Source organism: Muscardinus avellanarius, assembly GCF_963383645.1.
Source record: "Muscardinus avellanarius genome assembly, chromosome: 8".
Classification (NCBI taxonomy): Eukaryota; Metazoa; Chordata; class Mammalia; order Rodentia; family Gliridae; genus Muscardinus; species Muscardinus avellanarius.
The window spans coordinates 85,140,619-85,156,768 of record NC_137794.1 but is presented as its reverse complement, the minus strand read 5'-3'; the positions used below and the strand labels follow the sequence as shown (position 1 = coordinate 85,156,768).

Below are 16,150 nucleotides of genomic sequence, written 5' to 3'. Positions count from 1 at the left end.
CCGACCACTAAACATTTGAGGAGAGTGGGAAAGAAAAACCAAAAATTAAAAAAAAGATAATACAGAGAATAGAAGAAAACTCTTGGAGAAATGAGAGTATTTATAGCATTCACAAAGAAAAAAAGAAAATGTAAGAAGCAAGGGAAGAGATAAAAGAGCTCTTGGAGTTTAAAACATGTCAGCAGATATGAATACTTAATAACATTTTGAGAAGAGATTGCAGATATGTTTCAAAAAGTGAAATTAAAGACAAATAGAGGTAAAAATTAGGGCTAATAGAAACATGTTAGAATATCAGTCCAGGAATCTAATGTCCTATTAATTTTTAAGAAAAATTATCTCTAAAATTCTAAAGCCAGCTAAACCCCCAACTCAGTATATAGACAGAATTAAAACATTTTGACATAGTCTCAAAATGCATCTTCTCTTCCTGGGGTTTTTTTTTTTTTTTTTTTGTGTGTGTGTGTGTGGTACTTGGGATGGAACCCTTCTACCTCTGGGCTACACTTCCAGACCTATTTTATATTTTTATTTGGAAACAGGGTCTCTTAAGCCAGAGAGGCTGCACGATCCTCCTGTCTCTGCCTCCCAAGCGTGGGGATCACAAGTGTGCACCACCACACCCGGCTGCCTCATATGTTTAATAAGATTCTTTTGAAGAAATATAATATACATAAATGTAGCCATAGAAACATTTTTCTCTAATGTAAGGAAACTGAAATGTCTATAACAGCTAAAATTATGAAAACATTGAGAGAGGCTTATTTTAATTTTTACTGAGGCAATAGCTACAAAAGTTGTGTTCAATGCTTATAATTTTCTCAAAGTGGCATACACATTGGGTTAAGAGAAATGCACCAGTAAAGCTGTAGCCAGAAAGTAAAAAAAACAAAAAAGGTGTACATTTGTGTGTGTGTGTGTGTGTGTGTGTGTGTGTGTGTGTGTGTGTGTGTAGTGCTGGGGATTGAACCCAAGGATATTTTACCTCCAAGCTACACCTCCAGCCCTATTTTTTTTATCCTTTATTTTGAAACAGGGTCTCACTAAGTTTCAAGGGGCCTCATTAAATAGCTGAGGCTGGCTGTGAACCTGCCATCCTCCTGTCTCAGCCTCCCAAGTACTAGGATTAAAAGTGTGCACCATCATGCCCTGCTTATACATTTTTTGCTATCTGGGGATCTTGAGATTTATTTCTCACACATCAAACTTGAACTCGCATCCCCAAATACATGCATTAAGACTCAGAAGACAGGCTATGACCTCCTTTATAAAGGTGAGATGACTCAAAAGGCAACCCTCTAGGAGAATGGAGGGGAGGTTTGGTCACATCTTTCCTGAGCCTTCATCTCATGAGAAAAGGCCATGGTGAACCATTATCACCACACCACCGTACCACAGACACCTGCCACACACATGGCTTCACTCCTACCCCTTTTCAGAGTCCCTGGAATTTCTGAAGTCAGAGGAAAGGAAAAGAAAGACAAAACAAATCAAACAATAAATAGAATTCAGCAAGAAAGACACTAAAATAAAATCTGAACTTCCTACCAATCAAGTCTTTCAATAGAAGTGGATTATAAACACAGGCAGGAGCCGGGCATGGTGGCGCACGCTTGTAATCCTAGCATTTGGGAGGCTGAGACCAGAGGATTGTGGTTCGTGGCCAGCCTCAGCCACTTAGTGAGGCCCTTTGCAATTCAGTGAGATCCTATTTCAAAATAAAGAATAAAAATTAGGGGATGTAGCATGGAGGTAGAATGCCCCTGCGTTCCATCCCCAGTACTGCCAAACAAACAAACAAACAAACAAAAAATACATAGGTGGGAAAGTGAGGTGCTTCTACTTGTTTGGTCTGGAAACAATCAGAACTTGAACAGCAGATGAAAATTATTTTTACTGAAATAATAGGAGCTTCTTATGTGTAGACTAAAAAAGCTAAGTTATAAAAGCGAAGACATTTATTTGAAGATTGAAAAGTTACTATCTTATGTTAAAGATAATAATTATACTTTTTTGTGTATGTGGCTCTGGGGATTGAGCCCAGAGGCATTCTCCCTCTGAGCTAAACCCCCAGCCTGGCCCGATTTTATTTCTTATTTGGAAACAGGGTCTCAATAGGTTGTGGAGGGCCTCAATAAGTTGTCAAGGATGGCTTCAAACCTGCAATTCTCCTGTCTCAGCCTCTCAAATAATGGAATTACAAGTGTGTGCCACCATGCCTGGCATAACTATATTACTTTAGTTTTTCTGGTTATATGAGTTTCTTCCCACAGTGACTTCTCATCTTAAAAAAATTCTTTCTCATACATAATAATGCCCCTAGTTTTTAGATTTATAAAACATGATAAGGTCATAATTAGTAAGATCAGCAATGATATTTAGAAACTGAAAAAGGCTTTAAAAATTAAATGACTCTGGCAGGTGTGGTGGTACACACTTCTAATCTCAAAACTTGGGAGGCCGAGACAGGAGGATAGCCAGTGCCAGTTCAAGGACAGCCTCAGCAAGTAGTGAGATTCTCAGAAACCTAGCAAGACCCTGTTTTTTAAAAAAAAAAAATTAAGCCGGGCATGGTGGCACACACTTGTAATCCCCACGCTTGGGAGGTGGAGACAGGAGGATCACGCAGGTTCAAAGACAGCCTCTCTGGCTTAAGAGACCCTGTTTCCAAATAAAATATAAAAAAAGTTCTAGGAGTGTAGCCCGGAGGTGGAAGAGTTCCATCCCCAGTGCCACAAAAGAATAGCTAACTAAATAAATTAATTAATAAAATAAATAAATAAAAAACGGACATGGTGGTGCATGCTTGTAATCCCAGAATTTGGGAGGTTGAGACCAGAGGATCGTGGTTCACAGACAGCCTCAGCTACTTAGTGAGTCCCTCTGCAATTCAGTGAGACCCTGTTTCAAAATAAAGAATAAAACATTGGGCAGGGGGTGTAGCTCGGAAGTCAAATGCCCCTGGGTTCCATCCCCAGACCTGCAATAAATAAATGAATAAATAAATAAATAAAATAATTTAAAAATAGGACTGGGAGTGTAACTCAGATGCAGAATGCTCCCGGGTTCAATTCCAGTACCACACACACACACACTAATGACTCAATGACATGGGAGACATCTGCCTATATTATGTATTATATGTAGGATATTGTATTAATATGTATATTCTTTCTTTCTTTCTTTCTTTCTTATCTGGTGCATTGTCACTTTTACATTATATTGAGGTACCAAGTGTCAGAGAAACACATGCACATAGTTCTTGATGCCCTTCTCACCCAGTCCCTCCTCTCTCCCTCCCCCTCCCCAACACATGTCTTTGATATTGGAATTGGTAGTTTTTTTATACATTCATAGCATCATTTCTGCTATTATACTCTTTTAGTGGGACTAAAAACTAGTACAGTCACCATGGAGATCAGTGTGAAGGTTTCTCAGAAGACTTGGAATGGAACCACCATATGACCCAGCAACAGCCGAATGTTTTAATATTTGCATATCCGTGTTCATAGCAGCACAATTTACAATAGCTAAATTATGGAACCAGCATAGGTACCCATCAACAAATGAATGGATCACAAAATTTTGGCTTAGACACACAATGGAATTTTACTCAGCCATAAAGAAGAACAAAATCTCCCCCCTTGCAGGGAAATGAATGGAACTCGAGACTATCATATTAAGCAAGTAGACCCAGTCCCCCCCCCCAAAAAAAAAACAAGTAGATGTATGTTTTCTTTTATATGTGAAAGCTAGAGAGCTCTTTGGAAATAGGGGTAACATGAGATAGATAAACAGAGACTCCAGGGGGAAGAGGGAGAGGAGGTAAAGTTATATGTGTAGCCTATAGATAAAGGCATTTTTCAAAGTACACTAGATTTTCCTTCTCTGTTTTTGACTTAATATTAAATTTCTGAAGTATCTATTCTATACAACAATCACAATTCTTGTTATATATATGTTTGTTTTTTTTTTTTTGCCCACCAACAAAAACACTGTTCACATCTTCCTTCTGAGCTGAGCTGGCCCCAAAGCAAAATCCACAGAGCCTGGCTAGCCCTACTGGTCTTGAAGCAGTTGTTGTGGGACCATGATTTCAAGTCGCAAATACCTCCTAGGAACTCTTCTGAGATAACAACAGCAAAAATTAGAAAGCCCACCAAAACCACAGAAAAACAAAAACTCCATAAAACTTAAAGGCACAGACCAATTCAGCCCATGTTCCAAAAAGTGCTTATTTAAAGTCTGATTTTTCAAACACAGAGCTGATTTACAACATTTTTATGTGAATCTCAAAACAACCTTGTATGTAATTTTCTTGAACCACAACACATGAACAGAGTAATTTCTGAATTAGAAAGCAGAAAATTGCTAGAATTCCATCCTGTCACATGGAAGAACTATACAAGTCGTTCTGTGGGACCAGAGAAAGGACAGGATCCTTTGATAACAAAGAGGCTAGTTTCAAAATAATAACAAAGAAGAATTGTACTAAACTCTTAGTCTGACCCCACTTAGAATCCTTCTGCCTTTGGTTTCCGCCAAAGCTCATATAAATTCAGGAATGCAAGACAGCAGAGGAAAGTATTAAAAACATAAAACTCACTTTAATTCCACATAAGTCCTATTACCTGTCTGGAACTTACAAAATAGACAAGACAATAATAATAAAGACTAACCTTGAATATGCTTACATCATCCCACTCAAAAACAAAAAGAAAATAGAAATTATTTTCAAGAATTTTGAAGAAAATCACAGACAACTGAACATTGTGCACCTCAGGTAACTGTTTTACAATGTTTATCCACACTAGGGAAACAAGCAACTTAGTGCTCTGCTACCAATGACTACACTTGAACTATTGTCAGCAGCAGAGCTGGCTTGCAGAACACACATGGCTTTAATTAGTAGTGGTAAATATGCTTATTTGTCTCCAAAATTCTTGAATTGGAACAAGAAGGGTAGGTAAACTAAACACAACCAACTACTTCGTTTTCATTAAAGAGGTGGTACCCTTAGCAAGAATTGTAATAGCTAGTCTGTCATCGGTCTCTGCATGTGAAATACTATTCTTTTCTGTACAAACCAACTTCTGGTTGGAAGTACATCTTTGTCTTTAAAAATCTTTTAAGATGATGTTCAAAGCCAGGCGTGGTGGGGCACACTTGTTATCCCAGTACTTGGGAGGCTGAGACAGGAGAATAGCAGGTTTGTGGCCAGCCTCAACTACTTAGTGAGGCCCTCTGCAACTTAGGGAGCTCCTGTTCCAAAATAAAGAATAAAAATAGGGCTGGGGACTTATCTCAGAGGTAGAATGCTCCTGGGTTCCAGGTTTCATTCCCAGTAGCACACACACACACACACACACACACACACACACACACACACACACTGATGGTTAGGACTCATTTATCCAGTGCCTTTCATTCAGTATGGATTGACTGTGCAGTTCTATTGTCCTTGGGATACTGTAACCAAAACCATCCCCTGCCCTGAAAGATGTTTGGACTAACTTGGAGCAAACTTTGGGCTTTGCTTTAATTTACATCTTTTCGATTGCTAATGTGGTTGAGTTGCTTGGCTCGTATCTTTTGTCCATTATATTATATTAACAATAATTGCCATTCTTTTGTTCATTTGTAGAAATTTATTCCCTATTCCAGATCCTAATTACTATTCTGGAGAGTCATCACTTGTTTCTTATATGCAATGCAAATACATTGTCCCATCCATAACTGTGACTTTTTGTCACACATTAAAGTTAAATTAGTCAAATTAATTTCCTCTGTAATATTGTTGTTATTATTGTCACTGATCTAGGAAAAACTTCTCTATCCCAAGGTCATAAAGATGCACAAAGAAAAACATGGATTTAGGTCTTAAGCCTACTAACCATTAGGTCTATAAGCCTAATTAATTTAATTTTGTGTACAATGTAGTGTTTTCTTCCCAAGGGATAGTCAGATGCCCTGGCACCATTTAGTGAAAGGGAGTTTGCAGATAATCAGGAGGGAAAAGAAGTGAAATAAATGGATTCCCACCCTCAGTCTGGACAGACCTGTGCCATAACACATCTGTACATGTAAGTTCAATCCAACTTACTAACATGCTAGATTTTTTAGGGGAGGATTATACTTATTCACATTGCACTCTTTATGCCTTCTGTAGCACACAGCAGATACTAAAATACTTGCTATATAAGTTTTAAAAATATAAAGTCCTTTAGGATCTAATTACCATCACCTTTGTGCACCTGTCGTGTACTTGAGAACTACCCAATGAATGATGCATCTCTGTGTTTCCTGCGGCTTCAGTTTGAGATGCTTTCTACCTGCCTTACCAACGGGAAAACTATAAAACTCTCTGATTTCTCCAAGCAAAACAATACGTTCCTCTTTTGCATCCACACAGCAGTTTATAGACAGACCTTCATGTAGTGCCTGGAGCATCTTCTTACAAGCTACAGGCAAGTGAATTCTCTGTTGTGACCTCGGGTATAAAACAAAATCCAAAGCATAGAACATTAAAGAATTGCAGACTTTTTCCAGCCTGCATGGGCCAGTGGATGCAGGAGCTTACCGGCTTGGAAACTGTGTATGAGCTCCACAGAGGCATCCTCATGCGTCCTCCAAATCCACTGATGTATTCTTCTTGGTAAAGGAGACAGTTATCCATGTTCTGTAGAACCCTGGGCCTCCCAAATGGCAAATTTGCTTTTGTTGTTGCTGTTACTAAAATTAAAATAACATAAGGAGAAAATATCTATGAAAAGAGCAAATTCTTCTATGCATACAATACCTACCCCTCTCTCTGGTGGCTCACTTATAGACTTAACCTCTTTTAAATCTCACAACAACCTTTTGAGGTAGTAGTTACTATCCCATTCTACAGATTATAAAACTAAGGCTTAAATAAGTAACTTGGCCAAGCAAGGGGCTAAGCAAAGGTCTGAAACCTGCTCTCTCTGGCTTCTTATGTTTTACAGTTCACAAGATCTATCAGAAGAAATTAAAAAAAAAAAAAAGCCAGGCATGGTGACACACACTTGTAATCCTAGTACTTGGGAGGCTGAAACAGGAGGATCTCAGATCTGATGCCAGTCTCAGCAATTTAGTGAGGCCCTCTGCAACTTAGTGATACCCTGCTTCCAAATAAAAAATAAAATTGGGCTGGGGGTATAACTTGAAAGTAGAATGCCCCTGGGTTCAGTCCCTAGTACAAAAAAAAAAGAGATATAAACAGCCTCAAAATTAAAAGTGTATTATTTTCCAACAAAGATGATCTACTTTAATAATTATCATAGGAAAGATATTGGAATTTTATAAAAAGTCTTTCTGCTACGGACTAAATGCTTATGTTCTTCTAAATTGCACCGTGAAATCCCAACCCCCAAAGGGTGATGGTACTCCAGAGGTGACGCCTCTGAAAGAATTTAGGTCATAACATAGAGCCCTCAAAAGGAATCAAGCACTTATAAAACAGACCCAGAAGAAGGTCCAGGCCCCTTCTGCCATGTGAGATTAGAATGAGACAGTTTTCTGTGAGGAAGTAGGCTTTGACCTCTCACTGAATCTGCCAGCACCGTGACCTTGGACTTCACTAAAACTGTAAGAATAAATTTCTGTAGTTTACTAGTCAACATGGTTTTTTTTTTTTCCTTTTTTGTATAGAGGCCTGAACAGATGTGGATGATGTCTTAATATATTTATTTCCGTTTGTATGCTACTATGCAAATTGAACCAATCCAGATCAGAAACATTTAGAACATATTTCCTGAGCATGTAAAGGTTCTTTTCCTTGTGTCATTTCCCCTAAACAATACAACAGCTATTTACATAGCAAACACCTTGTATTAGATATTACAAGTAATCTAAAGATGATTTGAAGTTTCCAGGAGGATGTGCACAGGTTATATGAAAATATGCTGTTTTATATAAGGGAGTTAAGCACAGATTCTTGTTATCCACAAGGAATCCTGAAACCAATCCTCTGCAGAGACTGAGGGATGAGTGGATCCCCCACTTCATAAAAAACTGAGGCCAAGGCATAGCAGATTTAACACAAGAATACCTAAGAGATAACAGATGAGAATGAAGTTGCTACAGCCAGTCACTTGTAAATTCTTAACACGGAGTAAGTCTTTTCAACTTTACAATGACGTGAGGTAGTTATGGTTATGATAAGTGGATCCCAAAGCACCGCAATGTGAAACGATTGGCTGCAGGTTCCACAATCAGCAGTCCACACACTGTGGTCTGTTCATACCTTAGGAAGGGAAGAGAGGACTAAAAGACGAGGCACGAGGATTTTAAGGTGCTCATAGCGTCCTTGGAACCACTGTGATAAGTCTCCCCAGGCTCGCGTGTTCGCAGGCCTGTGGGGATTTTGCTCTCGTACTGGCGCTTCCACGTTACATTTAAAAGCCTCTGTAAGCTTATTGTGGAAAGCCTCAGAAGGGCAATGTTGTGTTTTATTAGCTCTAAATATTGAGCATTTAACAAGTTTCTACTGACTTACTTTCTTCTTGGGTGAGATTTAGCCTTTGATTCATATAATCTATAAAAGAATCCTGTAAGAAAAGGAGATGGGGAAAGGGAGGAAATAAGTTAATAACACATTTTACAGAGTGGTGATTATTTCTGCAGTAAGACATGAAGTGTTTTACTACTGAACAAAGAAGACAGACTAACTTGGGCTTAAATTCTGATTCTGCCATTACTCAGAAATAGAAAGACACTACTGTTCCTCCATTTGTGTGTGTGTGTGTGTGTGTGTGTGTGTGTGTGTGTGTGTGTGTGTGTGTCTAGGATAGGAACTGGCAAAAATATAACTGTTAATGGGACAGAACATTCTGGAATCTACAAATGAATTGGGATGACAACACCCCATTGTTTCCCAAGCTTAAAGCTTTTTAAGACACAGACTCTGACTTCATAAACCTGGGCCAGGGCCTGAGACGCTGCCTCTCCCTGCATCTTGTAGGTAATGTGAATACTAGTGCTGGAATCACACGAGTAAGCTCCACAGTACCAAGAACTTTGTTTATAGAGAGAAACTTTGGGTTTCAAATAGACCAAGGTCCAATGACCTTGCACACTTAACTATCTTCTTTGAGCTTACTTTATCTCTAAAGTGAGAAATAAAATACCCACTTTAAGCTGGGAATGGTATTCCACACCTGTAATCCCAGTACTTGGGAGGCTGAGTCAGGAGGATCACAGGCTCTAGGCGAGCCTAGGAACTTAAGGAGGACCTTAGCAACTTAGTGAGAACCTGTTTCAAAAGAAAAATAAAAGCTGGGCGTGGTGGCACACACTTGTAATCCCAGCATTCGGAAGGCTGAGATAGGAGGATCGCAGTTTGTGGACAGCCTCAGCTACTTAGTGAGGCCCTTTGCAACTCAGTGAGACCCTGTTTCAAAATAAGAACTAAAAAAAATAGGGCTGAGGGTATTGCTCAGAGGTAGAATGCCCCTGGGTTCCATCTCCAAATACCGCAAAAATATAAATAAATAAATAAAAATAAAAAGAGCTGGTGGTGTAGCTCTGAGGTAAAACAACACTGGGTTTAATCCCCAGTACCACCACTCCCTCCACCCCAAAACACTGGCTTTATATTGTTTTTTCAATGGCAGTTCTATTGAAGATATATGGAGCAGGTGGTGGAAAATCTGCTTTTGAACTTGTATGTTAAGAGGAAATCCCATACCCCTACTCTGATCTTTCTGTAGTTTTATCATTATTGAAAAATTTGACTCGTTGTCCTTTAAAGCTTTTTGGATTGGGTATTTATTCCCGTCTGGGTGATATTTGGATGTAATGTTATGCTGAGGATTAGAAAATTCCAAGTCTTCACCAACCTTGACAATAACAGAACAATTCTTACCTGTGGCAGCAAGTGTTCATTTAGCTTTACAACAACATTTTGAAATTGACATCAGATGTACCTTGACATCTGTTTTAGCTTGATAGGCTTCTAGTAACAGGGCTCCAATTTCATTCTGAAATCCCAACCCTTGCCAGGTGCTCTGATTCTCACCGGTGAGACTGGTCCTTGTGTTTCAAGCATCTGTTCTGACTCCCTTCCCTTGAAGCCTCTCCTAACACTTTGGAACTTCATCTTGTTGAGCATCTCCTGGGATCTGAAATCATGCTTCTGAACTCCTGTGTGCATGGTCTTTTAGCCAGCATCCAAACGCTGCCTGATATATTCTCCACTGCTGACCAAAGGAACATCCCACGGCATTTACCTAGCGAGTGTGTCTAATGCCAGGTTATAGTCTCTACACCCTCCCTATTCATTCTGCTTTTAAATATCAAAAAAGGGAGCAAATCTGATTCTCAAACTGTAAGAAGAATGATTTATGAGGCAAATCAAAGAAAGCTCCATTGCTTCTTGGCCTTTTGGCTAACATCAAGTGTAGTAAAGAAAGCTGCGTGAATAACCCTTTTGAATGGCTAAGAACAGTTAGCCCACAATGTAAATTAACAACTCCTTTCCAAATACTGCTTTCCAACTTACAAAACATATTCACATAATCATATCATTATATCTTTATATTATTATATTCCATTATATCTTATGCATTGTAATCTCTCATTTCCATATAAGATTTAGAGAAACCATTTATCTATTAAGTAATTATTCAAGCCAGAACACAAACCTGCATGTCAACTGCCTTGATTTTACACCAACTTTCCCCTCCACAGTCTTATGGATGAGAGATTTTACTTACATTTTTTAGCTCAGGGCATGAACAGATTAACATTTCCCTAATATCTGAAGTAATAAAGCTGCAAACAGAAGGCTCTGACACTTCCTTTGCATGAGATGGTTCATAAAAAGGCTCCTTCAGAAGATGGTTTAGACTACCATGGGTACCATTGTTTGGTGCTGGTTGAATGTGAAGAAGATCTGTTTAAAAAAAAATAAAAGTTCAAAGTAGCTTTAACTTGTAAGGCAACAACTCCTAAGTGGGAGATGGGGGGAAAGTATCTCCAGTTTAATTCCCTTCGTAACCTGCTGTAATGCAGTCCTGCACTGCATGTGAGCCTCGGGTTGCTGACTTTTCTCTCCCATGGTCTCCAGTAGCTAGTCTCTCCTCATTTCAGTCCCCACAAAGGAGACACAGGAACTTCCAGGAACTCTTTCTATTCCTTTGGAGAAGTTTCATTGCTTAATAATCACTTTGTTCCTTAAGCACGCCATGGTTTGAAAAGCATAAAGAGCTATACTTTTAATAAAAGAAACCTTAAAGAAGTTAATTTACAATTTTATTTATAGTACATTCACTTAGCTAAATAAAAATTCTCTAAGGGTGGACATTTTTAAAAAATTAAACCAATGAATTCTGCTTAATAGAGAATTTTATATTTTTTTCTATGAAAGCAAAACATATAAGTATTTTACACACATAGCTTTTTATGTGGCTCTTGCTGAATACCACCTAGGTATTCAGATCACTCCTAGGACCAGAGTCCTATCTATTTCTTTGTAACCATGCTCATACAGGGCCAGGAGCCTTGAGCACAAACCCAGCAGCCCTAGGAACAAGGTTAATTTATTAAGACTGCATTATTTTTAAGTGGGTACTTATTTTTATTTTTTATTTTGTTTTGGTGGTACTGGTGTTCCTGGAAACCCTTCTACCTCCGGGCTATACTCCCAGACCTACTTTTATATATTTTTTGGAAGCAGGGTCTCTTAAGCCAGCAAGGCTGGCTTCAAACCTGAGTGATCTTCCTGTCTCTGCCTCCCAAGCATGGGGATTACAAGCGTGCACCACCACGCCCAGCAAGCAGGTACTTTTTGGTCTCTAAGTCATATGCAATTATGACTGGCCAGTAACAAGATTAAGAGAAACAACTATGAGCATGCTTATGTCCAACTAACAGTGAAATTGCAGATTTCTACTTGCCTTGACTGGGTAAATGACTGGTGAATACAAAGAAGTGAGACAGGCATGTAGATTGAAAGACACATTAGGCTCACCAAAACTCTGATTCTTTATAGAATTTTTTTAAACAATGAATGTAATAACCAACGTCTATCCAAAAAGGAGGAAAATACATGGTTTAGATATGAATATCTAAAGTTTGTCATTACTAGTAAGACAAAAAATAATTTATTCTTATGGCTGGATACTTTTGAATATTAAATAATTCTTCCTCATCTTTTCTACTTTCTGCCTTCTTACTGCATAGCATCTAGCCTTAGGGATCAGTTTATTCCTAATTTCACATCATATGTATTGATCCAGGTTTGGTGGCACATGCCTGTAATCCCAGTACTTGGGAGGCTAAGACAGGAGGATCATAGGTTTGAGGAGAGCTTCAGTAAGTAGTGAAAATCTCATCAACCTAGTGAGAGCTTGTTTCCAAATAAAAATAAAATAGGGCTTAGGGTGTAGAATGCTCCTAGTTTCAATCCCCACTATCATACATACAAAAAAAAATTATATGTATTGAAAACTATCCACCTTTTGCTGGTGAATTTATTTATATAGAACTTACCACACATTAGATTATAAACCTCAATATTTTCAAATGGTTCAACCTGGGTCTTCTCTTTAAAACTGGGTCCATGTGCCAAGAATATAGCCTAGGTGGTAATAGCAATATTATTACTAGATGACCTCGGAACTCACAAATAAGTACAAGAAGAGACACAATATTCCTACTTTAACAGCTCTCCTATTTCCATCTTAGGCCTCTGTAAGGATTTCTTTTCAGATTTGAACATGATTTTTAAATAATTTCCACCTGGATGTACCAATCGCTGGCAAATGTAATTCAGGCTGCACGCACTTCTGTCTTGACCTGCTTCCTCAGCACTTCAAGTGTGAAGAGACTAGGATGATGCAAGCGAGATGGACGACTGTATCCGTGCCATTCTGTAACCTCTGCACAAACCAATGCCCATACTCTTTCCATATTCCTTTCATATCATTGCTCCAAGATGTTAACACATGACGAGAAATGTGGATATTTTAAGCAATACCTTCCTATACACACTTTGCACAACTTCCTATGCCACTTATTTCTCAAACACCTTTTCTCTTTCCTTTTTGGGGTGAAGAGACCTAAACACTTTTATTTATATTTTATTAATAATTGCTATCTTTATATGATTTATAATGAACCTAGTTTTTGAGATTGTAAACTAAAAGTATCAGAGATAAGCATTTTTTTTGTTCACAGGGATATATATATATATATATATATGTATATGTTTATTTATTTTCTTCCAAGATAATCAGAAAAAAATTGAAGCATAGATTTTTTTTTACAGTTGTGAATTTAATTTTCATATGGCATTCCAGTTAATAGAAATGCTCTGTTTTCAGAGATTTCTCAAATATTTACAAAGAGATAGAACTCATCATGGCAATGTTAAGAGGCAAGTATATCCATAAAAAAAAATCTAACTTTCTTTTTTCTATTTGGAAAGGAGTGTGTGTGTGTGTGTGTGTGTGTGTGTGTGTGTGTGTGTGTGTGTGACAAATAGAGCTAGATACAACAATTGGGTTGCAAAAATCACAAAGGTGTCCCTATGCAGGAGCATCAGCTGCATTCTACTCCAAGATTCCCCTGCTTACGTTCTTCGCTGGGTCTTAAGGACTCCACACCTTCCTGATTTTCTTTTCTCCTTGCTTTTGGGGTTTTGTTTTGCTCAGTACTGGGGATTGAATACAGGGGAATCTACCTCCTACTTCTGATCTAAACTCCCAGCTCTATTTTATTTATTTATTTTTATTTTGAAATGGTTTCACTAGGTTGCTGACGGCCTTGCTAAGTTACTAAGACTGGTCTCAAACTTGTGAGCTTCCTGTCTCAGCCTCCCAAATGCTGGGATTACAGGTGTGCGCCACCACGCCCGTCTGGTGCCTCTGCTTTTAAGTCTCTACTCGTAATTTTTTCTCCCCCACCAATTCAAAGTAGGCGCACTCCACAATCAGTATTCAGTCCTCCTTTCTATCTATACTCAAACCCCGAGGTTCTTACTTGGTCCCATAAGTTTTAAATGCCTGGTGCTCTTTTATTTATTTATTTATATTTTAATTTCCAACACTGGCTCTCTGTAACTGCCTACTTAGCATCTTTATTTGCATGTTTAACAAACACTTCAAACTTAACATATGTAACTGTCCTCTTGCTCTTTTCTTTCATATCAGCAATGCACATTCCAACATCCTTCCAACAGCTCACCCAGGCCCTCTTGTCCCAGCACGCCAGGCATGTCCCAAATTAAGGGCCTTTGTGCGGGTACCTCCCTCTGCCTAGGACATTTGTCCCCTGAATATCTGAAAGGACACTTCTGTAACCCCTTCAAGTCTCTGCTCAGATGCCTCCTCAGTGATTCTTACCCTCTCCACCCCCTTTAAAATTGCATCCTGCCCCCATGGCACCCCAAACACTCCCAGTTTCCCCTCACTCTGCTCTACGGATTTCTCTTTATTCCCTTAGCACTTCACCTAGCATCAGATGTATACATTCCTTTGTTATGCCTACGCTCTGTATTGTCTCCTAGAATATAGCTTCTTGAGGGCTGAGGTCTTCATCTGCTCTGTTCACAGATGTATTCAAGAGACTTCTGATATTGCTTATCACATGGGTCAATTAGCATCTGTTTAAAAAACAGGAACACATTACCTCCATGCTCTTAAACTCATTGTTATAACCGTGGTTGCCTCCTCCACAGCTGGAATATGGTTTACGCCTATGAAGAAATAATAGTATTATACACTGGCCAATGAATTCACATAAGACCTCTTTGTAAACTGAGCTTTACTGGATTTTAATGTAACTTTTGTCTTTCTATAAGTAAGCTTTGCTGTCAACAGCAGCATACGCGTATCTATTTTCACTCTTAAATCCATGGTCAGAGAGGAATAAACAGAGTGGTAGGACAGAAGGAAGGAGAATTCTAGGTTCTATAAATGGAATTAGAAAATCGTTTGATTCTTAGACATTGACAAATGAATAACAACAAAGGCACAGATTAAGAGAAAAGAATTTATCTTCCAGCTCATCTGAACTTTTATAAATCAATGACTGCATGATTGAGTTCGATTGATATGCCTCAGGAATAAATCTTTGAAAGTGAAAAAATATTAATTCCTATTTTACAGTGGAGATGTCTAGGAAAAGACTATGAAGAAATGAATAAATAACACTCCAGGCAAGTTAATCATAATTGGTGAGAAGCAGCTTGTCTAGTCTATAAATTCATAATGTATTTTTAACTTTGGGGATTTTTCTCCATAGACTGTTGCTCTGTTACATGAATAACTTATTTATTTTTTTAATTTAACTTTTTTGTGGGAATTGAACCCAGAGGCATTCTACCTCTGAGCTACACCCCAAACCTATATTTTTTTTCTTTATTTTGAAACAGGGTCTCACTAAGTTGTGGAGGCCCTCACTAAGCAGCTGAGGCTGGCTTTGAACCTGTGATCCTCCTGTCTCAGCTTCCCAAGTACTGGGATTACAAGTGTGCACCACCACGCCTGGCTGAATAACTTCTAAAACTGCATTAATTTGTCTTTTGGCTACCTTTTCATATTTAATCTTTGAATTGATCAGTACCAGCAACAGCTGGTTTTCATACTTAGAAAAATAGCATTAAATGAACCTAGATTTTCTTAGAGAAATAATATTATGTTGGTTTTAAATTTGGTCTCTGAAAAAAACAAGACTCCAATTTCCAAAGAACAGGGGTTCTTTCATTGAAGGCTCAACTGAGAACAGGACAGTAATCTAGTGTCTTAAAACATCAAGGTTTTAAAAATTCATAGCTGAATCATTCAGTTTAAGTACAAAATAACGTAAATTAAAACTCTGATCAGGTCACACTCAACTCTACCCATCAGCAGGAAAAGAAAAAAAGAAAGAAAATACCTGAAACAAGAAAAACACTAGGAATCCTACTTATAAAACATTACATTCCATCACCCTCAAGGGTGTCAGTTCATGTCCTTAGCTTTAATGAGTTCTTTTTTTTTTTTTTTTTGCGGTACTGGAGATGGAATCAAGAGGCATTCTACCTCCGAGCTGCATCTCCAGCCCTATTCTTTATTCTTTATTTTGAAACTGGGTCGCACTGAGTTGCAAAGGGCCTCACTAAGTAGCTGAGGCTGCTCACGAACTG

The 16,150-nt window shown here is 38.4% G+C and overlaps 1 protein-coding gene across 1 annotated transcript in view; it reads right to left on the bottom strand.

The window, feature by feature from the left end:
• The window catches only part of ENPP3 (ectonucleotide pyrophosphatase/phosphodiesterase 3), a gene marked incomplete at its 3' end in the record, with an annotated part of 90,218 nt that overhangs the window by 15,813 nt on the left and 58,255 nt on the right, over positions 1-16,150 (bottom strand). Inside the window, exons 16-20 of the mRNA XM_080700121.1 lie at positions 14,653-14,719; positions 12,514-12,601; positions 10,737-10,915; positions 8,519-8,570; positions 6,581-6,732 (exon numbers count right to left, since the gene is read on the bottom strand). Of these exons, the coding sequence (XP_080556247.1) occupies positions 6,581-6,732; positions 8,519-8,570; positions 10,737-10,915; positions 12,514-12,601; positions 14,653-14,719 (538 nt within the window). The remainder of the gene's footprint in view (positions 1-6,580; positions 6,733-8,518; positions 8,571-10,736; positions 10,916-12,513; positions 12,602-14,652; positions 14,720-16,150) is intronic.